Source organism: Balaenoptera acutorostrata, chromosome 5, assembly GCF_949987535.1.
Source record: "Balaenoptera acutorostrata chromosome 5, mBalAcu1.1, whole genome shotgun sequence".
Lineage (NCBI taxonomy): Eukaryota > Metazoa > Chordata > Mammalia > Artiodactyla > Balaenopteridae > Balaenoptera > Balaenoptera acutorostrata.
Window position 1 is genome coordinate 78,523,099 of NC_080068.1, and position 26,801 is coordinate 78,549,899.

Here is a 26,801-nt window from a genome sequence, read left to right on the forward strand (position 1 = left end):
TTTTCATGCTCAGAATTAACACTACCATTTTCTATAATATAGCCAACATTTTATTACATGACATAAACAAAATATGCTACACTTATTGAAACTAGAGGTAAGGGAGGGAGGGTACTTAGATTCCTCATAACCACTTAATGAAAAAGGACATTTCATGTTTGCCAGCTAAGATCAATAATGGCACTTAATTTATAAAGATGTATAAGTTCGTAACGGACTGGAGATTTCCACTAATGCTTAAATACATCCAAATTATAACCACATTTTAGCAGAAGCTCCAACTCCTTCCAAAATCCACAGACATGTTATTTCTTTTCAAAGGAATTAATTAAACAGCAACCTTAAACTATGATATGTATAATTTAACTACCTTGAATGATACATTATCCAAAAAACACAAATATACTTATTTTTTTAGATTTTTAATTTATGATAGAAATAGTTTTGTCGAATGATTACTTCAACAACAAACATTTTTCTTTCATTTCTGGTTTAGTGGACATCATAAATCTAGAAAGGAATGTTATATATCATAATCTAGTCATGAATTTATGGCTAGAATCAGATGGTTAAATTTAGTTAACTATTTTAACAAATTGTTCTGAGCAAACTATTAGTGTTTACCATCTGCATATGGGCAACTGCCATTATCGATAACAGAAATCTATACTCACCTGAAGCTATGGCTTGTGAGGTATTTAATGACAGCTGGTTTGATGCGAGCAACTCCTCCCTGGCTGTGGTTTCCTCTCCCCGTAATCACAGAGAGATAGGGCTTACCACCATTCTGCTTAAATTCTGTTACAACAGGAATTGGAACCGTTAAAACTGATCTATCTTACCTTCTCAACAGAAAACAAACCTTTACTCAACCACGTATGAAATCATTTTCATGAGGATTTAGAGATTTATCACTTCGAAAATCCCCAAATTAATGTTTTTAAATGTACTGTTTCATCTGCACCTTAAGTATGGAAGCTTCCTAGCAACTCATCCACCTAAAGACTCAAGTGGGACTTCTCCTGTGGGGAGAGAGATTTCCATGTACTATCAGAATTTCTCTCTGAAATAATGATGACAACAATAATATTAATGATACTTAACAATTATTACACACATGGAGTCAGGCACTGCTTTAAGTGACATATTTATTAACTAAGAATCTTTACAACAACTCTATTACTCTGAAGCCACCCAGCTTTGGTCTGATTAGCAGCTCTGCCACTAAATGACTGTGTGATAGGACCATGGACAATTACTTAGCCTATCTGTGCCTATTTCCTTATCAATAAAATGGGGTATAAGGCAACTGCTTTATAGAATATCATCCTCAGGAACAGCCATTAGCAAATCCACTAATTATAGCATGGACTGCAGTCTTACTGCTAAAGATAATCAATTATTAACTTAAGAAACTCTTCCAAACAGATGATTTTAAAATATCGAATGAACCTGAGACTCTTAAAAGACCACAGCTCCTGCTTTGGAAATGACCTTGTGAAAATCAAGTATATAAATCCTGAAAGTCAGTAATAGCTACAATAAAATAACAAAAAAAAACCCTGTTAATAATAGGAATTGATTTACTAATTCAATAGATACTTGTTCCTCAGTTATAAATAGCACAAGTTTTGAGCTTTAGCATAAAATACATATACACATAAACATTCCATATTCTGCTCAGTAAGTTGCCCTAAGACTCCATCAGATCCACAAACAGATTGTTTTTCGAGTCTCATATCTCCAGGGCAATATTTAGACTAGAATTTTAGTGGATATGTTGCTCCTGCATTTATAATTCCTTCTTTGCTTAAGATCCACCTCCATAACTCCAAGCAACATTTTGTTCAAAATTCAACTCTCTCTGGGTGATGGCTATACACGGGTATTCACTTTGTAAAAAGTTTTTACGCTATACAATAATTATTTGTGCATTGTTCTTTATGTATGTGATATTACAAATAAATGCTTACTTTAAAAAAAAAATCTCTCAACTAACCATAATTCAGCTCTCATCACTGCATCACTACCGCTCCTCTCATCAGTTGTCAGTTATTTACAGCATTTCACCTTTCAACAGTTTACTCACTGCTCTGAAAATGTTCTCACATGCCTCAAAGTAGTGTGTCAGAGGATGTTTATTGAATGAATTAATATAATATGCTTAGGTTCCCAAATTTCAGGTTAATCTTGCTTATCACCTTTTTAAACTGATTTTTAAGCATATCTCAGATTTCTTATCATTTCAACTGTAAATATTTCAGTATGTATTCAAAAAGGACTCTTTAAAAAAAACATAACCACAACGTCACCATCATATGGTACAAAGTTAAAAATAGTTCCTTAATATGTTTCTAAAAATGGCTAAAAATGTCCCCCAGTAGTCTCAAAAAAATGTTTTTACTGTGATTTGTTTGAATCAGGGTTGAAACAAGTCCACACATTGTATTTGGTTGATATATTTCTTAACTTTTAATCTAAAGGTTCTCCTTCCCCCTGTGTGTGTGTGTGTGTGTGTGTGTGTGCGCTTTCTTTTCTTATCTTTATTTTTTACAATTTGTGGAAAAAATGAGATCATTTATCCTAGATATTTACAGTCTGGACTTTGCTGACTGCATCCCCATGATGCCATCTAACATGTTCCTCTGTTCCCTATAAACCTGTATAAAGTAGTAGTCAGATCTAAAGGCTTTACCTGTTCCTGGTTATTTGGGGGCAAAAGAAGCTTCATCAGTAGTAGTGGTGTATATTTCAATAAGAAGACACAAAAGGGTCAGACATCTTTTTTTTTTTTTTTAATTCATCCCCAATTTTGACAATCATCTTTTATGACTAAAAGCAATGCGGGGCAGAGCCACAGATTTTTCCCCTGGACACGTTTCTATTCAACAATACTACCATCTGCTGGTGATGTCAGTAACTACAGGCTACCACAGGTAGCACGCACAAGATGGGCTTTGGCTTCCAAAAAGGGTTTGTATCTTGGGTCTGATCCAGTATCACCTTACACAAATTATTTAACACTTTTATTCTCATAATTTTTTCTATTGAGATAAAATTCACCTAACATAAAATTCATGATTTTAAAATGTACAATTCAGTAGTTTTTATTACATTATTACAATGTTGTGTAACCATCAACACGATCTAATTCCAGAACATTCCATCACCTCAAAAAGAAATTCTGTTCCTGTTAACAGTCAATCTCCATCCCCCCCTTTCCAGTCCCAGCAAACATTAATGTACTTTCTGTTTCTATTGATCTGCCCATTCTAGACATTTCATGTACAATAAATGGAAATCGTGTAATATGTGGCCCTTTGTATCTGGCTTCTTTCACACTGCATAATGTTTACAAAGTTCATCCATGTTGTAGCACGTATCAGCATTTCATTCCTTTTTATGGCTGAATTATATTCCATTATATGGATATACCACATTTTGTCCATTCACCAGTTGATAGATTTGGGTTGTTTCCACCTTTTGGCTATTATGAACATTCGTGTACCAGCTTTTGTGTGGATTAATTGTGTTTTCAGTTCTCGTGTACAAACCTAGGAGCAGAACTGCTGGGTCATATGGTAGCTCTGTGTTTAACCTTTCAAGGAATGTCAACCTTTTCCACAGTGGTTGTACCATTTAACATTCCCACCAGCAATATATGAGGGTTCCAATTCTCTATATCCTTACCGACATTTACTATTTTCCACTTTATTAAACTATTTATACCATCAGTTTCCTTATCTATAAAATGAGAGGAGTACCTACCCTTTATTCAGTCATTTATTCAAAAGTTTTTTAAAGTGGTGAATGAAAGGTTCAATATACAATAATGATTCAATAATCATCACTGACTCAATTCTTGGCCAAAAAGATGGGCATTTAATAATCAATTATACAGCAAGTTTTTTATAAGTACTGTGATACAGAGGAGTACTATGAGAGGCTTTCAATAGGGAGCCTAATTTAATCTGGAGGTCAACAAATGATAATGTAGATAAACATAAAGAAAAGGAGAAGGGCTTCCCTGGTGGCGCAGTGGTTGAGGGTCTGCCTGCTAATGCGGGGGACGCGGGTTCGAGCCCTGGTCTGGGAGGATCCCACGTGCCGCGGGGCGGCTGGGCCCGTGAGCCACGGCTGCTGAGCCTGCGCGTCTGGAGCCTGTGCCCCGCAACGGGAGGGGCCGCGGTGGTGAGGGGCCCGCGCACCGCGATGAAGAGCGGTCCCCGCACCGTGATGAAGAGTGGCCCCCACTTGCCGCAACTGGAGAAAGCCCTCGCACGAACCGAAGACCCAACACAGTCAAAAAAAAAAATAAAATAAAATAAAATAAAATAAAATGGCTATGAGTCAGAGTCTTCCAAAATAATTAAAAAAAAAAAAAAAAAAAAAAAGAAAAGGAGAAGAAGCAAAACACGAGATGAGAATGTAGAGACAGGACAAGGAACAATTATGTAGGGATCTGGGAATTTATGCTAAATGAAACATAGCAACCTGAACTTTCTTATCACAATGCTAACCATTTATGTAACTATTTATTCAATGTCATCTATCCTACTAGTCGGCAAACTCCATAAAGACAGAGATTGTGTGTCTTTTTCACTGCTTTATCCCTGATGTCTAGAATATAGAAGATAATCAAATTTTATTGAGTAAATGATTTACTCATCCTCTATAGACAAAATATTCCCTTATAATACTTCCATATAATACTTCTGCTTTTCTTTTCTCCAGATTAAATAATATATTTAAACCACTCTTAAATTTTCTCTTTTCTAATCTTTATTGTTGTCTTCTAGTTCTTTCTCCAAGATTTTCAAAATTCTATTTAAAAAACAACTGGGGGAGGGGGATCCTCTACTTTATCAAAGAATGTCTGCTAATAAACAGAGAAGGAACACAAATTATAAAACACCATTATGAGAACTTCCCTGGTAGCGCAGTGGTTAAGAATCCTCCTGCCAATGCAGGGGACATGGGTTTGATCCCTGGTCCTGGAAGATCCCACATGCCGTGGAGCAACTAAGCCCGTGCGCCACAACCACTGAGCCTGCGCTCTAGAGCCCGTGAGCCACAACTACAGAGCCCACATGCGACAACTACTGAAGCCCGCGTGCCTACAGCCAGTGCTCTGCAACGAGAAGCCACCACCGCAACTAGAGAAAGCCCACGTGCAACAACGAAGACCCAACACAGCCAAAAATAAATAAATTTTTAAAAATTAATAAATTAATAAATTTTTTTAAAAACACCATTATGTAACCACCAATATAATAATTGATTCAGACAAGGATCATCTGTGGATGCTAAAATCATTAGGCAAAATGAGAACAGTTATTCACACAGTCACAAAGTATCAATCACCAATATTTACTAATTGATTACAAAGGGAAAAAAGGTATATTTACAAAGCAAAATCTGATATGATAGAGTCCCACATTAAGCTAAGAAATCAAACTTAACACCACCAATACTGGGGCAAACTGACCATATATGTCTCTTGATTAGTTCACCAAGGATGACCTAACATCTCCTATGCAGTATTTTCACCAAGAAAATTTTAAACTGAATCTAATCATGAAGAAACAATCAGACAAATTAAAATTGTAGGGCAATCTACCAAACAACTGGCGTGGAGTCTTTAAAAATGTCAATAACATGGAAATCAAAAAACAGACTGAGGAAGTCTTCTATATTATAGGAGGCTACAAATTTGGGACAATCAACTAGAACATATGATGCATGACTAGATCCTGGATTGGGGGTGGAACATGGCACAGCTACACAGGACATTTCCATATAACTGGAAAAATCTGAATATGGCCTGTATATTAGACAACATCATTATAAAAATGTTAAATATCGTAAAAGTGATAATGTATTGTGATTATGTAGGAGAATGAATTTGTCCTCAAGAGATAAACATGCTGAGGTATGCGAAAGTAAAGCACCACAATGTTTAACGAGACTTATTCTCAAATGGTTCAGCAGAAAGAAATTCTAGAGAGGTAAACAAATATGGCCAAATGTTGATGACTGATCAATCTAGGTAAAGGATATATGTACAAATCGTATATTGTACAAAATTTGTACAATATGTATATTGTACAATCTTTCAACTTCTCTGCAAGGTTTTAAATTTTTCAATATAAAAAGCTAGGAAAAAGGATAGTGATAAGAGTACACATATTGATATGCAAAATAAAGCTCACTGCAACATTATAATTAAACGTCCATCAATAGAGGGATGGATACATTATGATAAGGTCACACAATACTACACAGCAGTTATAATAAAAAAAAAAACTCAATCCGTCTAGATGAGTAGATCTTGAAAACTGTATTGGGTAAAAATAAAATAAGTGGCTTGGCTGACGATATAGTGTGACACCATGTATGTTCATTTTTTAAAACTCACAAAAAGGATACTATAGACCAATTATGGATGAATGTACGATACAATACACGTAGTAAAGGTATTTTCAAAACTGGCCAGGGCTTCCCTGGTGGCGCAGTGGTTGAGAGTCTGCCTGCTAATGCAGGGGACACGGGTTCGAGCCCTGGTCTGGGAGGATCCCACATGCCGCGGAGCGGCTGGGCCCGTGAGCCACAATTACTGAGCCTGCGCGTCTGGAGCTTGTGCTCCGCAACAAGAGAGGCCGCGATAGTGAGAGGCCCGCGCACCGCGATGGAGAGTGGCCCCCGCTTGCCGCAACTGGAGAGGGCCCTCGCACAGAAACGAAGACCCAACACAGCCAAAAATAAATAAATAAATAAATTTATTAAAAAAAAAAAAAAAAACTGGCCAGAATGATGCAGACCAAACTGAAGGATGTTGATTTCCATCAGAAAGGGAGAGAAGAAAGAGAAAAGGATTGGGGATAATGCTAAGGGAGGAACAAATATATATATATATATATATATATATATATATATATGAAGCACATACAGTAAAATGTTATCACTTGTTACTTACATTCATGGGTACAGGTGTTCGTTATTTTACTCGCAACTTTTTCAATGGTTTTTCAGTGGTTTTCATGATAAACTTTTTATATCAATTATATTTAATCAAGCATTTAATTACAACTGAACTGTAAAACCTATATGTGCTGAACTGATACACCTATATAACGTATAGTATAAAACTTTCTAAGATCTATGTCAATTAATCACCCAGAACAATACAGCTGTCAACGACAGAGCAGTACTATGCAACCACAGGGTAATAACTGAGGCATGGATTCCATGTCTCCAAATAAAATGTAAGACAAAGAGAAAGCCAAGCTGAGAATTCGAAAATATCCTAGTAGTGCTAAGAGGAGATGACTCCCTAGTATTAGAGTACTACAACAGACTGAATTTTCCCAAGTGCTACCATCTGGTGATGAAAAGGAAACAAGATGATAAACCAACAAGATACGTTAACGTATATAAAGTACGTGATATTGATTGTAAGAGGCAGGCAGTAGCATTCCTACTGACCCGCAAAGACAAAATACAAGCAGAAAGGGAGAAGGGCATACCACCATAATGCAAACACTCAGAAATCCTGTCTTTATGATAATTCTATAAAAATCCTATCACCTAATTTACTTCTGCATTTTATTAAACATCTGTTGAGCAACTGACATCTAGTAAGTTATCTATTAGCTTTAATAAATGTCTACTGAACAAAGATGTATTATATTCCTGAATGGTCCAGAGGAATCTCAGATTACATCATGCCCTCCCTTTGACAATTATAACAAAGGAATACAAACATAACTGAAACAGGAAAATAAAAATGTTAATGGACATGGCAGTTAGAATTCTTTCCCAAGGTTTTCTTGAAGAATGAATCTAATACAAACATCTATAAATGTGGCACAGATATCCTCAGCCTGCACATTCAGACTCCCTTGAATTTGTGAAAATCTGTCATGACTATAGTCCTACCTTCAGTTTTCTGCTGTAAAACTGTCATCAAATGTTCTATAGCCTCATCCACATGCAGCCCATGGAGGTCTAAAACATTCTGTGGCAGCAGGGAGGCATTGACTTTCTCAAAGATCTCCACAGCAGCAAGGTGATTGGCTTCTTTCATCTTCTGCTCATGGAGACTACCCTTTAATTATAAACATATCATCAGTAATCACTTTTGATATCTGCTACTTAGTAAGCAATGAGGAAACAAATAGTGCCCCAAATAAAAGGAAGAACAAAAAAGGCAACAACAAATGTAAAATTTTAAATAATGCAATGGGCTAATATGCAAGAATGCACCAAAATTTAGGTGAATTTCAGTGGACTAATAACAGAGTTCTTAAACTACTAAATCATCATTTCTAACACATTCTCTGATCCAAAAATCATAGGAAAGGGACACTTAAATAAACAACACACATCTCAAGAAGGAATCCACTGGTTGGTTTATCTTTTGATAATCCCAAGTCTCAACCCTTTAAAACCTTGTAGTTACCCCTGAAGTCATCCCTCAAGGTTTTTGCCATTATTGCTCACAAGGTTATACCGGTTTGACACCTTTTTCTGCTCCATCATAAAAAAGTAAGCGATATGGAACCACAAAAAACAGAAAGTAAATCAATCAGGTTTCTTGTAATACCATGCCGAATGAGCCCAGGCAGAAATTTTACTTCCCTGAAAGATATTAATGTAACTTTCTTTTTCTGACTATGATAGTGATACACAACTTAAAATTCAAGCATGATAGAAAGCACAAGACCTCTGTAATCCCACCCTGGGATGGCCAATATTAACATTCTGCTTCCTTTCCTCCAGAAAATTCGTATCTGTTTAGAAGCAGTACTGAATGAGAGAATCCAACCTAAAAGAAAATATGGACTGTCGGAATTCTCAGAACCATACATTTCTTAGATATTAGGATACTTTATATCACTTATACAATGTACATTTCCCAGAATAACTTAATCAAGTCACAGTATGAGTATTATCTGCTTCAAGATTATTCAGACGTTGTAAGTGACAAAGAAAAAATAATTTTCCTCTTTACTTGCTGGGCATAAAACGTGGCAACGTTTTTCTTCCCCATCCGATAAGCTTCTTTTGCCTTGCTATAGCATTCTATCCTCTTCTGCTGGTGCAGGAAAGCCTCTGCCCTGTAGTCATCATACTCTGGGTACTCAAAATCCTGGAAAGATGGTTCGCTTGGTATATCTTCAGTCTCTTTCAATTTCTTTGCCTTTAAGGTGTTACACAATAAGTAAAATACGAACGAAAGTAGAAAGCACAAACTTTACCTTCAAAAAAATGTACTTGAAAACTGGGCTCTACTGATTTTTTATCTGTCTTCTTAAAAAACAGACTCTCCCCTACTGTCTATCTAGTAAGTCATGCACTTAGCAACTCTTGTTAACCTTTTCATGACATAAGGGTACTCCTTCTTTAACCATTCTTATCTTAGAAGATGTTAAAAAGTTCTCTAAAATTATGAAAATTAAAAAAAAAATCAAGCCAAAAGAGAGAATACAAGATATTCAAGGAATAATGCTCATTTATCTAATGCAATATTTTCCAAATTTTAGTTTGTAAATCCATTCAAAGGATCAGTCCAACCACTGAAGGAAGTAATGGCATATTTCAATATTTTTAAAAAACCAATTGATAAAGTAATTGAATAATATTCTTGTTAAAACAGAAAGGCATGTGGAGTAACCATGCCTTATAGTAGGTAGAAAATCATAAGGAGGTTTATGGGCAGTTTTCAATCAGCTGACTACCAACTAGCCACTATGGTAGTGTTGACTTTTTGAGTTTTCTGAAATATCATCAAGTAGTTGTTACCCATATGGGACCTTAGATTAAAGAAACTAAACTAACTCTAATTTAAAACACAAGGTTAATGAAAATAATAATTATTACACAAATATGCCTCAACGCTCTCCACCAAATAGAAAAGAATAAAATAAACGCGTCACCATATTCCTAACTCATTACCACAGTCAAAAATCTGTAAATACACAGTCAATTTATTTTTTGCAACAAACCCAAGGCTCTCTCTTACCTAAGAATATTCATAGGACCTACATCCTTATGTCACGCTCAGTAGTAAATAATCACAAGCTTCTTTCATATTAATGTTTAAATATTCTGTGAGTATATGGCTTGCATCCCGATAAAATCAAAGATTTTCCAGGGAGAGGATAATAAAAACACTTTCTATGACCCTTGAAAAGCCCATAGTGCCTAACAATATGGACATAAACATTTCATAGCTTTAAAGCCTCTCTCTGTTGGTGTTCATACTAAAAAATGCAAATTACATTTGGTTCTCTGGGAAGGGATCCTTCATTTCTTATTTTTAAAAAAGAAAAAACAGGAATTCCCTGGCGGTCCAGTGGTTAGGACTTGGCACTTTCACTGCCAGAGGCCGGGGTTCAATCCCTAGTGGGGGAACCAAGATCCTGCAAGCCACATGGCGTGGCCAAAAACAGACAGTACATAATGAGAGATACTTTATCAAATAGCTACTCTCTTTTAAAATAAAACCAAAATTTATTTTTACATCCCTTTCATAGTGATGTGGTTTACTATAACTTCATTAACAAGGGCCAAGTGAAATACATGCTGCCTAAGAATTTATGTAATTAGTGTCACTTGAAAGTGTGATGTACTATTACACCAAAACCATTTCCAATGGTAACAAACTTGCAAATTTTATTAAAGGCTAAAGGGAAAAAGTAGTAGTATTAATAAAACACAGTTTTAAATAAATGTTAGTTTCTTGAACAAAGCAGATAAACCAAAATGTTACTGGTATCATGATACTCCCCTTTAGTATCTCTGATCCCTTGGGATCCTGGGATATCAAAGACAGACTATTCTGCTCACAAATCTTAAAAGATTTTTATCAGTGTTGCGACACCTACCTACGTTTTTTTGAGAAAGGCTTAGAATAATCTCCAGTATAACTCACCCAAATTTACGTTCTGGCCAACATTTACACAACTCACAAAATCCCTTTTCTGATTCCAACATTTTCTAACCATCTCCCAATTTGAGCAAGCACACTTTGTCCCCATCACTTCCTCTATCGCCATAATGACCACGAGTGCCTTGCTCTATTATCCGGTGAAAAAGTAATCTTCATTCCCAGTTTGGCACTGAAGGTCTCATCATCATCTTGTACACTCCCTGAATCTTATAATATACTGCACCTATCCATGATGAACACAGGCATCAGTGGTATCACTTGGTTCCTGCTCCGTGTACACACTAACAGATCACATGAAAACCAAAATTACCTAAGTTCTACATATCAGCTAAGTGATGGTGAAATATTCAAAGAAAAAAGGCAACACACAAGTGGTGCTCCACTATCCCTGAGTGGTCTTATTAATAAGTAAGTATAGCAGGATGATTGAGGACTGTTTAAAAAAGAAAAAAAAAGCCTAAAACGAATACAAGATTAATATACAAAATCAATTGTATTTCTATGTATTTGCAATGTACAATCCAAAAATAAAATTAAGAAACCAATTTCATTTATAATAGCATCAAAAAAACTAAAATGCTTAGAAATAAATTTTTAAAAAGGCATGTAAAACTTATACTCAAAACTACAACACACTGTTGAATGAAATTAAGAGGACCTAAGTAAATCGAAAGGTACTCCATATTCATGAATTGGAAGACAATATTGTTAAGATCGCAATACTCCTCAAATTGATCCACAGGCTCAACACAATCCCCATGAAAATTCCAACTGGCTTCTTTGCAGAAATTGACAAGCTGATCCTAAAATTCACATGGAAATGCAAGGGGGCCAGAATAGACAAAATAATCCTGAAAATAGTTGAAAACTCACACTTCCTAATTTCAAAACTTACTACAAAGCTACAGTAGGGGCTTCCCTGGTGGTGCAGTGGTTGAGAGTCTGCCTGCCGGTGCGGGGAACACGGGTTTGGGCCCTGGTCTGGGAGGATCCCACATGCCGCAGAGCGGCTAGGCCCGTGAGCCACAATTACTGAGCCTGCGCGTCTGGAGCCTGTGCTCCGCAACAAGAGAGGCCGCAATAATGAAAGGATTTGCACCGCGATGAAGAGTGGCCCCCACTTGCCGCAACTAGAGAAAGCCCTCTCACAGAAACGAAGACCCAACACAGCCATAAATAAATAAATAAATAAAATAAAAATTGTAAAAAAAAAAAAGCTACAGTAATCAAGACTGCGGTACTGGCATAATGAGAGACATACAGATCAACGGAATGAAACTGAGAGTCTAGTGATAAATTTATAGTCAATTCATTTTCAACTAGGGTGCTAAGAAAATTCAATGGGGAAAAGCAGTCTTTGCAACAAGTGGTGCTGTGACAACTGGATATCCACATGCAAAAGAATGAACCTGGACCCCTATCTCACACCATATACAAAAATTAACCCAAAATAGATCAAAGCTCTAAATGTAAGCATTAAAACTATAAAACTCTTAGAAGAAAACTCAGGTGTAAATCCTCATGACCTTGGATTAGGCAATAGTTTCTTAGATATGACACCAAAAGTACATCCAACAAAAGAAAAAAGAAGAATTGCACGTGATCAATTTTTAAAACTTTTGTGCTTCAAAGGACATCATCAAAAAAGTGAAAAGACAACCCTTGGAACGGGAAAAATTCTGCAAGTCATATGTCTGATAAGGGTCTTGTATGTAGACTATATAAAAATTCATACAACTAGAGAATTTTTTAATTGTAATGGGTAATGGATATTAATAGACATTTCTTCAAAGAAGATATACAAATGGCCAATAAGCACATGAAAAGATGCTCAACATCACCAGTAATCAGGGAAATGCAAATCAAAATCACAATGAGATACCACTTCTGTATTAGCCACGTCTTTTATTTCCTGTATTCTGATGCTTTGACATCTGGGGCCTTGCTGACCCCTGGAGACACAGCACCCACCACCTTGGGGTTAGCTAATTCCTAGAGATAGGAAACAACTCACTTGCTAGAACACTTTATATATGCAAACCATCCAATCTAGAGCCCATACCCCCAACCACCTTCTTTATGGGGCTCTCACTCTCTGGCCACCATCTATATACCCTGATCACCGAAGCCAGGTACCAGAAGACTAGGGACAGTTCCTATGCCCCAGAGCCTGCTGAAATTATTCAAACTAGTCCATCCTAAACCTGCTTATTACTCTGCCTTGCCCAGTCCTTCCCGCAGACACCACAAAAAAGGCTCTTGCCCACATTTCCCCCCTACTTCCTTTGCCTCCTTGACCTTGGTGCTTCCTCATGTGGCTTTGGGCCATGCCTCCCATTTCTAGGGATCTGTGAGTATAATAAACTTCCTTCACAACATTTCCATCTCTGGGTGTCTTACCATACCTGATTAAAACAAATCCCAGTACCCATAAAACAACTTCACACCCACTAGGATGGCTATAATCAAAAAGACAGATGATAACAAGTGTCAGAGAGGATGTGGAGAAATTGTAACCCTCATACACTGCTGATGGAAATGCAAAAGAATGTAGCCATTTGGGGAAAATGCTTGGTAGCTTCTCAAATGGCTAAACATTGCCACCCACATTATTTATGCCCTAAGACCCATCATATTATACCCACTGCTATTCAATCAAGCCTCATACTCTACTGTGTAGTCTACACATAAAAAGTTACAGAAATTCCAATGCTTGTTGTGCACAAAGGCTTTAAAGAAAAAAATATAATCAGCCATAAATTCACTATTTTGAGCAAATAGATATTCTAAACCAAATATGCTATTGGTGGTTAAATTTCCAGTCTATGAAAAATGGTGAGAAATAATCATTAAACTATCTAACAAACCAATGATATTTTCACACACAATTATTTACCATTACTGTAAAAAATTAAGTAGCTCTATACCTTTTTCTCCTTAGACTTCTGTGCAGTATGAGAAGTGACATTCTCATTTTGGTGAACAAACTCTTGTGCTACCACCGTTTTTACAGGGTCTCCTTCAAGAACACAATTTAGAAATTGCACTGTGTGTTCTAATGAATAGCTGTAGAGAGTTGAAGTACAAATATGAGGTCAATAAATGAAAATAAAAGTTATGTGGAAACATTAACATAAGCAATCTTTCAAAATCTTAGAAGAATATGAAAAATTGGCTCACTTCTAAGTTTTAAACATGAAAATTAAATGCTCATTGTGTATCTCAAGACTCAAGAATGAACAGAGGGAAAGTGTCAAGTTAGAGGCTCTCAAAAACTAATTTTTTAAATGAATACCAAAAAGTAACATATTGATAATTAATTCATTTTCTTATCTTTTATTCCAGGTAAATTTTCCACAAACCTTTCTTTCATCTAATCACCTATACTTAAGTCCCTTGTTGGATTCACACATGGTTTCAGTTTCCTTCAAACATCAAAAACAGACAATAAATCCTTTAACTGACATTTTTATACTGTCAAATTTTACATTTTACTTATACCATGGCGTTCTAGTCAAAGAAATTCTAAGCAGGGATATAGAAAGGAAAAACTAAAACACTACCTTACCTCCCACCCCTACATTATTTAGGCATATTTTCATGGTGATACTATATTATGTGGAATATGAAATTCTACAAAATTTGACAAACACCCGAAACGCTAATGTCCCCGTATCCAAAGAAACTCATTCCAAAGCAAATTATAAATGATTTTATACTGCTCATTATTTCAGACTATTTATGCCTCTGATCTTTTCCAATGGCCAGATAATGAAGAGCTGACCACAAAGGACTGTTTTTGAAATGTGATAAATAGTTATCCAAAATACTGTGATATTTTGCTCTTCTTCAATTTATTAAAGACAACCCTTGAAGGGGAACCATTTGGGACTACCAATTCTCCTTGAGCACTCTCATCTTGCCGCCTCACATATGCTCAACAAATAGGGGTTTCTAGGGGCTAGAAGCTACCAGAAATTAACCACATCCTAACTAGTTCTTAAAATCACCTGGCTTGCCCACTCCTAGGGCTGGAAGCCAGTCTCCACCACAGGTGCTGTTAGCAGTGCATGGCCCTGGAAGATGACACTGCAGGCATCTACTGCAGTAACTGAACGAACCTACCCTTCTTACCAGGGTGAAACTGAAGCTACTGGTAACTGAGACAATTATCCAGCTGTTGGCAGACAAATGGAGGTAATCATTTAATACCATAATACCTGCCCCAAGGGGCCTGACTGACCAATCACTCTGAGCATCGAGAGGAAGGACTCAACTCAGTCCCCTTACCTTGCCTGGGGAACCACAACTCTGGGTAATTTCACATCAGGGCTTCTTGCCCTAGGTCCCCATAGAAGAGAGTTGCCATATGCCAGCACCACCCTCCTAACCCCCAGTGCCTTGGGATATTTTAACACATAACTCTAAGAAAACAGCTGTTTAGGTAGCAAAAATAAATAGAAAAGTTGTGGATTGAAATAATACCATGAAAAACTTGATTCAAGAGACATATTTAGAACTCTGCATACTCAGCAGAAAATATTCTTTTTCAAAAGCACTTTCAGGGACTTCCCTGGTGGTCCAGTGGTTGCAAATCCACCTTCCAATGCAGGGGACGTGGGTTCAATCCCTGGTCGGGAACTAAGATCCCACAGACCGCGGGGCAACTAAGCCCACGTGCCGCAACTACTGAGCCTGCGCAGTCTGCAGCCCGCGAGCCACAACTAGAGAGAAGTCAGCACGCTGCAACGAAAGATCCCGCATGCCGCAACTAAGACCCGAAGAAGCCAAATAAATAAGTAAATAAATAAATATTTTTTTTAAAAAGGCACTTTGTGCAATATTTATAATAACTGATCATGTATTAAACCACAAAGAAAATCTCAACTTCCAAAAAGTAGGACTCTTTCAGGCTGCATTCTTATACCCCAACACAACAAAACACACAGTAATCCCCACCCCCCCACCAAACTATCAAACCATTTAGAAAATATAAAACTCTTGGATAAATGAGAAAGTCAAAGTGAATTAGAGATTATTTAGAAAAAAATGAAAATACTACATATCAAAATCAAAACATTACATATATATCAAAAACATTATACAGAAAAAAATTCACACCCTTAAGTATATTTGTTATTAAAGATTGAAAGGAAACAAACTAACCAAGGAATTGAAAACAACAAATTTAAAGAGAAAGGAACCATCAAAAATAGAAAAGAATCACCAAAAATAAATGATTAGAGAATATAAAAGACTTTGATCAATAAACCAAGAGCCTGTTCTTTAAAAGGGCCAATCTGATAAACAGCAAAAACAAAGAAAATAGAAAAAAAACATTAGGATAAAGGAAAAAAGGACATGATCAAATACAAAATAATGTTTTTAATTACCACAGAATATTATATACAACTTAACAATAATAAACCTGATGATTTTCTAGAAGACAAACTACCAGAAAAGACTCATGGAAAAAAAGCAAACATCTGAATAAAGTAATACCCCTAAAAAGATAGTGAAAAGACCTTCTCCCTAAAGAAAAGCGAAGACACCTTCCCCCTGAAAAGGCACAACCCCAGAACCTTCAAGGTACTAATTTATTTAAACTTTCCAGAGCACAGAGAAAAATGGCAGTCTTGCCAGGTTCTTTTATTAAGCCAAACACCAAATGAAACCCTAAAACCAAAATCTGACAAAGATATCACAGACTTATCTCATTTAACCACTGTTAACAAAAATCCTGAAATCAATTCCGACACTACCTTAAAGGAAAAAAACAAAACCTGAAAGATTTTTTTATTCCAGAAATTACTGTGACTGACATGACATATACTAATAAACTAAAGAAAAAAAATCTATATTGGATTCTCCAAAGATTCTAAAAAGGCATCTATTTAAAACAACTCTTGCTAAAATAGGAATTTAAGGAATACATTAAGATCGAAAGTATGTATTACTCAAACCAGAAGCATTCCTAACATACTAAGCATCGAAACACACTACAACACCACAATAATTAAAACAAGATGGTGGAAACTTAGGACCAAATAGCTCAATGGAATCAAAGAGTCTATAAAAGAAAATGTATATTTGAGAATGTAGTAAATATTAGTAGTTATATGTTATATCAGTAGGTAAAGGTGACCTATTCATCCAGTTAATCATTTGGAAAAAACAATTAAGTTAAACTCTACTTCATACCATACACATAAAAATGCTAGATAAACTTTTAAAATTTAACTACTAAAAATACTGCAGAATATATTTTCATAATATTGGGGTAGGACAGATTTTCTTAAAAAGTGATAAAACTCAGAACCAATAAGGGAAAAGACTTTCTGATAAAACATGAATTAAAATATGTATATGGCTATGTCAGGAAAAATTACTATAATCTATATTAACAAAGATAACTACACATAATATATAAAGAGTTCTCACAGATCTAGAAAGAAATACAAACAGCCAAAAGGAAGACAGACAAAGGGTAAGCAATTAATATAAAAAGAAATTAATGGAAAAAAAGTTCAACCTCAGTAGTAATAAGGAAAATAAAAATTTAAACAGCAATGAAATATTTTTCGCACCAGACTGGCAAAAAATTAAAAGATTCTTAATATCCGGGGCAGGTTACGCTATCAGTGCATATAACTAATATGGAAAGCCCTTTTAAAAGGAAATTTGGCATTAGCTGTAAAAAAATTTAATGTACACACTTTGGACCAGCAATTTCACTTTTAGGAACTAGCCTACAATAACATTCACCCATGCACACAAAAATGTATGTTCAAGGGTGCTCAGTGCAACATGGTTTCCAACTTTTCTGACAGTTAAAAAGCCCATAAACAGAGCATGTTTAAAGAAACTACGGTACTTTAAGAAATCACTTAAGAATACTATGGAATACTCTGTAGACTTTAAAAAGAAAAGAGCAGATCACAAAGTATGGACAGAAAAAATAAATAACAGTAAAACTACAAAATAGTACATAAAACACAACCTATTTTTGTGTTTATATAGACACAAAAGCAAATAGGTACACATGTACACACATACATTAGTGTATGTATATGAGAAAAAATTGAGGAGGAATATGAACCAATTGACAGAAACTCCTCACTTTCTACATTACTGCATTTAAATGGTTTATAATATACCTATATTATTTTTGTTAACAGAAAAATAAAAATAAGAGGTTAAAATGCATGACATATGATTTCAATGACATCACAACAGAAACTACACACAATCCTTCTAGCACTCACTTGTGGTCCTTGAAAATGTCCACCAGAAAATTTTGGTTAATGGCTGGAAATATCTTAAAGAGCTGCTTCTCCTTTAGTTTAGTGGCACAATCTTTTTCAAATATAAGTGGCTCCCTTTTCTAAAACAAACAAAAAAAAGACAAAAACCATCTTTATGATGTAATTTACAATACTAGTTATGCTGACCTAAAAGCATGGTTATTTTATTGCAAAAAGACTAATAATTTAAAAGCAGTCACAGACTTTCTTCACTGATTAAAGGCTGAAATTAGTAATATAAGTATTCTTGCACAATTTATTTATATCCCATTTTTTACTAAGTATTTGAAGCTGCTCATTAACACACACACACACACATACACACAATCACACATATACATATATGTGTGTGCATGTGTATATATACTCTCACATATACACACCCAACACATTCAATCATATTATACAAAAAAGGATGTAGATATATATATATAAACAGGATATAAATAAATGAAGTCAGAGAGTAGAGAAAATAAAGGTAAGAATGTAGGATAAAGCTAGCAAGTAAAATTAGTATATAAATGCATGCCACAAAATCCTGTACAATTGCTAAAGGTGGGCCACAAATTCAGTTCTTAGCTTCTTAGTGGCCAAAGCAAAGGGGGAAACAAAGATTCTCAGTGTCCATAAAATAAAAACAAACCAGTTGCTCAGGAGAAGTACAGCTTTTTCTGGTACTGAGACCTGAGAGAAATTTCTCCCATGGGTCCTCATAAAAGGGACACTGTGTGATGCTGTGAACAACGTCCTCAAAAACATATTCTCCTCAATGGGCAGAAACTACAATGTACAAATAAGTTGCAAATTCAGGTTGACAGAAAATCTTAAAATTCACATTAAAAAAATTTTTTCACAAACATATTTACTCCAAAGTAATTGTATGAGAATTGTTACTAATTGTTATTTTTTCAAAGTCATATTTGGATTGTTTAAATAGCCAAACCGAAAGAGCTTTCCTAAAATGTGCCATTTTCATTCTAATTGAGGAATATGGTAATCATTCTTAAAGTGATTTCTAACTCTAAGACAATTTACTGACATTGTGATTTAACTATGTAATATTTTTGTTTATTCCCAAAATCCTAATGTCTGAAAAATAACTTCTTATAAAATTTCAAAGGTGTCTCTGAAAATATAAAAATTACAATAATTTAGGAAAATCCTTGAATAGTTGTTGGTTTTGAAGCCTAACCATATTTAGGCCATTTATAACACCAAACAACAATAAAAAAAGAACCACAATAGGTGACAATCTGACCAGTAAAAAGGACTGATCAGACATCACAAGAGTGATGAAAACAAGCCACCTTGAGAATTTTAAATATTCACATCTTATTTAAGATATACATTATAATCCGACCCTACTAAAAAATTCAGTGATCAGATTTACTACCAATCTGCCAGATCATAGTTTCTAAACTACAAATTCTAAGGTCCCATCAATAAACTGAAAACTCATAACCGTAATCATGTTACAATTAATTATCCAATTCACACATTATGCCTAATGTTTATTTTATATGCTTTGTTTTAAAAGAATTTAAATGATATTTCTCCTTTGGGAAATTCTCTTACTGAGAAATTTCTCCAGAAATTCTCTTAACTGAGGCTCTAAGGGGGAATACCCTCAGGATGAAGAGTACAGCTTCTATTACCAAACCCATGGAAAGAAAAGCAAAAATCACTGATAGGAAAAAAAAAAAAATTTAAGTTGGAAAGTCAAAGAAACTTTTTTGTTCATTATTATACTAAGAGATTAAAAGGCAGGTTAGAACCGTAAAGATAAGTTTCAGTAGAGGAAAATGGCATTTCAACAAAAAGTGTCACACCATTTTGAGCATAAATTCTAGGCTTTCCTTATTTTTTAAGAAAATCTATTTCTCCAACTTATTACATATGTGAATTGAAGAAGAATATTTGAAACAACACTAAATTATAAGATCCTACTGAAGAGATTGTTCTTTGGATTATGTAAACATGCAAAGATGGTAATGGTAGCTTATTTCCAACTTAATTAACAAGATAACTGGGGGAAATAAATATGAAGGTAGAAGAATCCCATCATTCTTTCTATGCCCCAATTCTATGTATTTCAGCCAATACAAAGGTGTTCCTTTGAGCAGTCAAATGAGTGAAAAAAGAGGGTAAAATGCTCTAAGATCACCAACTAAGAAATTTTTTTCCCTTGAGAATTAGACTAAATAACCTCTAAGGTCTTTTCCCTTTTGATTCTGAAATTCTCTAATACTAATTTTCAGAATTCCAAAAAAGGTTAAGAAAAAGAAATGCAAAATAAACCAAATTCTCTTATGGCTTCATATAATTAGATATGTTGAATAAAGAACAAAAATTAAGTTCAAAGCAAAGTGAAATATCTGTCTGAACTTGTTTAATTGAAAAGTTAGATAAAAAAGAAGAGTATTTAATTTCAGATTCATAAGTTTCTAAAATTTTTCTCTAAAAAAATTTTATTTCAAAGATGGACAATTCTTTAATAGCAAGTGTCATTTCTTATTACTAACTTATAAATGAAATTATCTTCAAAGGAAATATTTCTTTCATGTTTTTCTAGAATTAAAAAATTACAGAAGTAAATGTTAAAGATAAGATATATACACCTGCAAAATTAAATCTAAAACAACAGATTTAACATAAATTGGCTTACTGTTATAGAATATCAATTAATTTTCCAGAAGCAAAGACCTCCAACTTCAAACTACATTTAAAACATTTTTCAATTTTAACATTAACTTCAATCAGGTTAAAATACAGATTTCAGACTAGGAAAAGTAGAATCAAATGAAAATCAAAAAGTAAACATATGATTAAATTAGAGTCAGAGACAAAGGCTTAATATTTATACTAACTCATACCAAATCATGCTTTTCCTGTAAGGCAATTTCTTCTGACATTATTTCTCTGAGTGACACTTTTTTAGTATGAGTGTTCCAATGGTCCAATAAGGGTAGCATTTCAGGTGCTGCTAAAGTCTTCAGTAATTTTTTGCCCGTTCTCTGAGATGATTTTTGTTCTGGATTATCAAGACCAACACGCCCAACCAGGGAAGAACCTACAAAAGCAGTATCAATAGTGTCAGACCATCAACAATAAATGTACAAATTAGGCATTATTCATTCTGTTACATCTACCTCAGAGAGACCCAGAAAACATGATTTTTTACTCTTTGCTTATAAATACAATATTCCAAGTTGTATTTCAAAGTTTCAAAATACATCTTCACATAATCGCAAGCAAGTATAAATGTAGAAATGTTCAAACGAACAATGATCTGGGTATTACTGTAAATCAACTCAATGCTTCCCCACTCTTTTTCATATCACATCAACACAGAGAAAACAGTGACACACATATACACTGGTAAACAGAGGAAGCTGCAGCCAGCCAGAAGTGAGCAGCTTTGGTCAGCTCTGCTTGGCCACTCCAAGAACTGAAAGGATGAATATTTCTGCAAATCTGTAACCCACTGGAGGCCTACAATAAATATGGAACAAATGATATTCAACATAAGGAAGGAACTAAACATTCTAAGAAGTTCATAATAACAAGACTTAATGTATAATATTTCAGCTTTTCTAAGAGCAACACATTCTGATATACTCCTTTGATTTCCTGGAGAGTGAAGAAATAGCAAATACTGTCATCTGAATAACTCTGATACTCTTTGGGAACCTCTAGCTCTCAAACAGCTTTAGCTCTTGAAGCTACAACACAGGTCTGAACTAAAGTTAAGAATCTTCACTCTAACAATCTTCAACCTGGAGTCCTAGTACGGAGTGAACAAGAGAGGCATCTGGTGGAACTCAGGCACAAAAGGAGGACCCTGTAACAGGTCTGCCACCCTGCACTGAACACTTAACGACAACGCTATCTAAGAAATCTTCTGGAATCAATTATTTTCAATTTGGCAGATGTAATCAAAAAGCAGGTTGAAAAAAAAGCAGGTTGACTTTTGTGCTCTAACTATATTAACATCAATAAAAAATTTGAAAAACCAAGTAATATTTCAATGATGCTCTCAAACACAGGAATATTTTATTGCTCTCAAACCAGAACAGCTTCCCTTCATTCAGAGCAAAATCATAAACAGGAAACACCCTGACTATGTGCATTAGAGAACACCTTGGGTGTTCCACAGCACTCCTGGTTTTTTTTTTTTTAATTGAAATATAGTTGATTTATAATGTTGTGTTAGTTTTCAGGTGTTAACTGAAAGTTAAATGATATTATAGGGGCTTTTTTCTTCTTTAAGCTTTATTTTCTTTTGTATCAATATTAAATGTTCAAACTTTTATTTGCAAATCAAAATTCTTGGGTAACATATTTTGTGGAAGTATATTTAAAATGAGTTAAGATTCAGGGACTTCCCTGGCCTGCTCCCAGTGCAGGGGGCCCAGGTTCGATCCCTGGTCAGGGACCTAGATCCCGCATGCCACAACTAAAAGACCCCTCACGCCGCAACTAAAGATCCCGCACACCTCAACAAAGATCCCACATGTGGCAACGAAGATCCCGCGTGCCACAACTAAGACCTGGTGCAGCCAAATAAACAAACAGTTAAAAAAAAAAAAAAGAGTTAAAATTCATACACACACACCAAGTTTCAACATCAAGACAAGAACATTAGAAGTGAAAATATGTGTTTTACCTTGCATTAATTTGCCACAGGATACCTCTTCTTGTCTTTGTCGCTCCTAAACACAGAGGCAGAACAGGGGATTGGCAAAGGAGGGTGCATTAGAAAACAAGCTTATATTATTTTTCTCTAGTAATCATTTTTCCCTGTAAAACTATCAATCATTCTTGCTAAATTTAATAAAACTAGATAAATATAATTATAAATTGATTCCATCTATATATTTTTTCTACTTATAGAGCTCTTATGCTGTGATTTTTTAAAAACTGTTTATGAAACTTAATTAGCACTGCAAGTCTTTAAGGAGTAAAAAACTATTTATGATTTTTTTCCCTAAAAAAAAAAAAAAATCGACAATCATATTGAGCTCCGTCATTAATTATATAATTTGGCCAGTCTGGAAATAACCTAAAATACTGGAAGGAGAAAAAAAATCAGTAACCTGTTAACTGGTAAAATTAATTCTCTCTCAAAGTCAAAATTCAATAGAATCTTTCATATAACAGATTTTATTGAAGAGCAAAGGTGACAAAATGTACACAAAAGGAGCTTTCTTTAAAAGAAGCCTACCAACCATTACAGATTCTTTCCATTTTTCATGAATCACTTTAGCCAGATTCAGATCTATATGAACCACACAATCCTCAACTGTTAGGGACCCTTGTGAGGGGGGGAAGAAAAGAAAAGAAAATATGATCATTACTCATTATACATTTGCAGAAAACATACTCAACTACCTTATGTATCATAAAACTAATTTGTATTTTTAATTACTAACCTATGTCTCTAGTTCTAAATCTCTTGGAATATTTTTATGTAATATGTCATTGTTTTCACACTTCTTGGCAGGTACAATTATATTATGTTTCATATATTTAAGTTATTCATGTCCATTAGACTAAATATATTTAATATATTCATTTCCATTAGTCAAGACTTTCCAGTAGGCATACTCTAAGGAATTATCTTGCCTTAAGTGTATCTGGAGTAGCACCAAAGGATTCAAAAAGATGTGTCTGTGCAAATAAGTATGAGGTAAATACCAGAGAAAACTTCCAGTATATGCACAAGATGAATACAAAGTCCATCTAAATACTCTCTATTTCTTCAAATTATATACTTAAAAATCTTCTACAACACACTGTGTCAAAAATAATAACGTAGGCAACACAAATTACTTTTACACTTCTATTAACATAAAATAATTTTAAAATTGAACTAGACTCTCTATCTATATTCTATTTACACAAAGATACACCTATAAGTAATTTACTTTTTCCTTACCTGAATCAATACCAACAGGGCCAAATAACTCATTGAGCTGAAAAGCCAGTTCAGGGGGTAATGCCAATTCCAGACAGTCTATGGTCAGCGATTTGGCCATCACTGGCGTGGGATTCAATGTCTCAGTTTTATCTTCTTCAGTAACTCCAGCTGACAAAGCACTCCCTGCCATTAGAATTTTTTCCACTTCCTGTTCATCTTCATTCATAAATTCTTCTGTGTTTGGAAATTTCACATAATCCTTTGGAAGATTTTCACTTTTATTTATGTCAAAAGAGTCAGTAAAATAAAGTTCTTCATGTAATTCAAGATCCGAAGTGCTCGATACAGAATTTAAAATATCAGACAAATTCAAAGAAGAATGTATACTGTCTCCAATCTCAGTGACTTCTGGATTCTTCTCCATTTCACTCACATTTTTAGTGGTAGTAGCTTTTAGAGTGCCTGGAAAAAACTGCTTAACATTATATAAACCTGAAAGTTCTGCCTGACTATTAGGAAGTACTTCATTATTATTCTTGAGATCTACATTAGGAAATATACCTGTTATTAATCCAGGTTTTTCAGTAGTTATAGCTCTTATTTCTGCCTGCTCTAAGTTTTCCTTTTCTGAATTACAGGTAGACTGTACATTAGTGTTACTGATACCAATTCCATGGCTAAATTCTGGCACAGAAGAATTAGACTCCTCTAAGCTTCCTCTTTGGCTAATAATTTCCTTCAAATTCAGTCCCAGAGAAAATGGTCCAATTTGTGCTTCATCATATGACTTTTTTATATTCTCAAATTCGGTATCCTCACATAATTTAGTTTCAGAATCCAATAAAAGGCTTGTGGCCCAAATAATATCTTTGTTACACCTCTCATATAGGTCTTTTAGGGCTTCTAATGAAAACGATCCAAATAGTTTACAAAGAATGTTTAGATTTTCAGATTCATCAGCACTGGTAAGCTCACTTTCTTCAACATATGTGCTTTTGTCATACATTACCCTATATGGAATTGCTTCTTGAACATCTAATTTTGTGTTAATATTGAAAGCTTTCGGTTTAAATCCATCTAATCTTCCTGTTAATACTCTCAGAGAATCTGAAACACTAATTTTATTCTTTTCTATTTTCCATAAGAGAGCAAAATCCTGTGGTTCAGTCTGAGTACACTTGCCTACTTCTATTCCAGGGACTTCTTTAGTCTTTTCTTCTTGAAATTCAGCTAAAGTTTGTGGTCCCACTCCTCCAGGAGCAGTTGGCACACTATTGGTAAAAGTAAGAGACAATGTGTGTTGCCTATGAATCTTTTTACTTGGACAAGTTTTATTCTCACAGGTCATTTCATTGGGCAGCATTTCAGAACTTCCTCGAGTAGAACTACCCAACGTTTTTAGTTCTTCAGGGCTTGTGCCCCAACAGGTCTCACGTGCTGTATATAAGGACATTTCATTCATACTGTTGTTAGTTCCAAATTCTAGGTTGGGTTCATTTAAGCCAGCCTTTGGCATTCTTGATCTGTGTTCTCTCTGAGCTAAAGAATCAGATGAAGGCCAGTCACCCACAATGTTGAATGAGTCTTCTTCAGTATTTTTATAAGTACCATATTTACAGCTATTGAAAGATTCTGAGGCATCATCACACTGTGACTTGCTGTCATCCTCTACGTTTTCATGTGGAGATCCTCGTGGCTGGATACAATCTACACTCACAGATAAACTACTGTCCAATACTTTATGTGACTGAGGGCAATTATACTTTTTGTCACTTTGTATAGATACAGCTTTTTCAGTTTTTCGGTTCCTTTTTGTCCTCTGACCGATAGACTTATCAACTGGCCAGTCACCAACAAAAGACAGCTCTTGTCTTGGGAACTTTTCCGAAGTTGATTTGCTTTTTTGTTTTCCAAAGGCTTTTTTCTTTACTCCTGCTCTTTCTTCCAGCATTTCACTAGATGAAGATTTTTCATTTTGAAGTGGTACAGTATTTGAAAGACCACAGTCTTCTTGATTATTTCCACCATAGCAAATACTTGGTGATATTCTCTCTACAAAACTATCTGCATTGGTTTTACTACACTCTTTTTCAGGAGCCATTTCTACTGGTTCTTCTTTTTCACTTTTGTCTGTTGCTCGTTCTTTGCTTTCAGAATCAGAAAAATAAATGTCTGGAGCTTCCTGAATGAAAGCATTCTGAATGTTAGGATTCATACCACTTATTTCTTTTTTTCCATTGTTTAAATCTGCATTAGGGAGATATGTAACGTTCTCAGGTAACAAATTTTCTTTGGTCACACCATGTTTCTTCTCTTCAATTAACTCTGGATGCTTCAGAGATGAGGATAAAACATTTTCTTCTTTTTCAGAGGCAATATCTTCATTGTCTCTTGGGCTGTAAGATTTGTTTTTAAGTATTATAAGGAAATCTCTTAATGTTGCCATTAATATTATGATTTAAAGAATCATTCAACTGAAAGACAAGACACTTGATCCTTCCCTAATACACTATGAACACATCGCTTTATTGTAATCCCAACACCTAGCACAACACTTGGCATACAAGAAGCACTCAAATTTTTTCAAATTGAATAATTAACATGAGATTTTCAGTTAAGGTGT

The 26,801-nt window shown here is 34.9% G+C and overlaps 1 protein-coding gene across 6 annotated transcripts in view; it reads right to left on the reverse strand.

Moving 5' to 3' along the window:
* Positions 1-26,801, reverse strand: part of N4BP2 (NEDD4 binding protein 2) — a 112,333-nt gene that overhangs the window by 32,736 nt on the left and 52,796 nt on the right. For 2 of the 6 annotated variants that reach the window (XM_057546820.1, XM_057546823.1), the window contains 10 exons: positions 24,197-26,574; positions 23,487-23,572; positions 22,925-22,970; positions 21,132-21,328; positions 18,943-19,038; positions 18,220-18,338; positions 13,882-14,020; positions 9,014-9,202; positions 7,939-8,107; positions 675-798 (listed from right to left, as the gene is read on the reverse strand). In XM_057546820.1, the coding sequence (XP_057402803.1) occupies positions 675-798; positions 7,939-8,107; positions 9,014-9,202; positions 13,882-14,020; positions 18,220-18,338; positions 18,943-19,038; positions 21,132-21,328; positions 22,925-22,970; positions 23,487-23,572; positions 24,197-26,574 (3,543 nt within the window). Of the gene's footprint in view, positions 1-674; positions 799-7,938; positions 8,108-9,013; positions 9,203-13,881; positions 14,021-18,219; positions 18,339-18,901; positions 19,039-21,131; positions 21,329-22,924; positions 22,971-23,486; positions 23,573-24,196; positions 26,575-26,801 lie in introns of those variants that run through there. The other 4 variants (XM_057546824.1, XM_057546821.1, XM_057546822.1 and 1 more) reach the window with 3 other exon arrangements.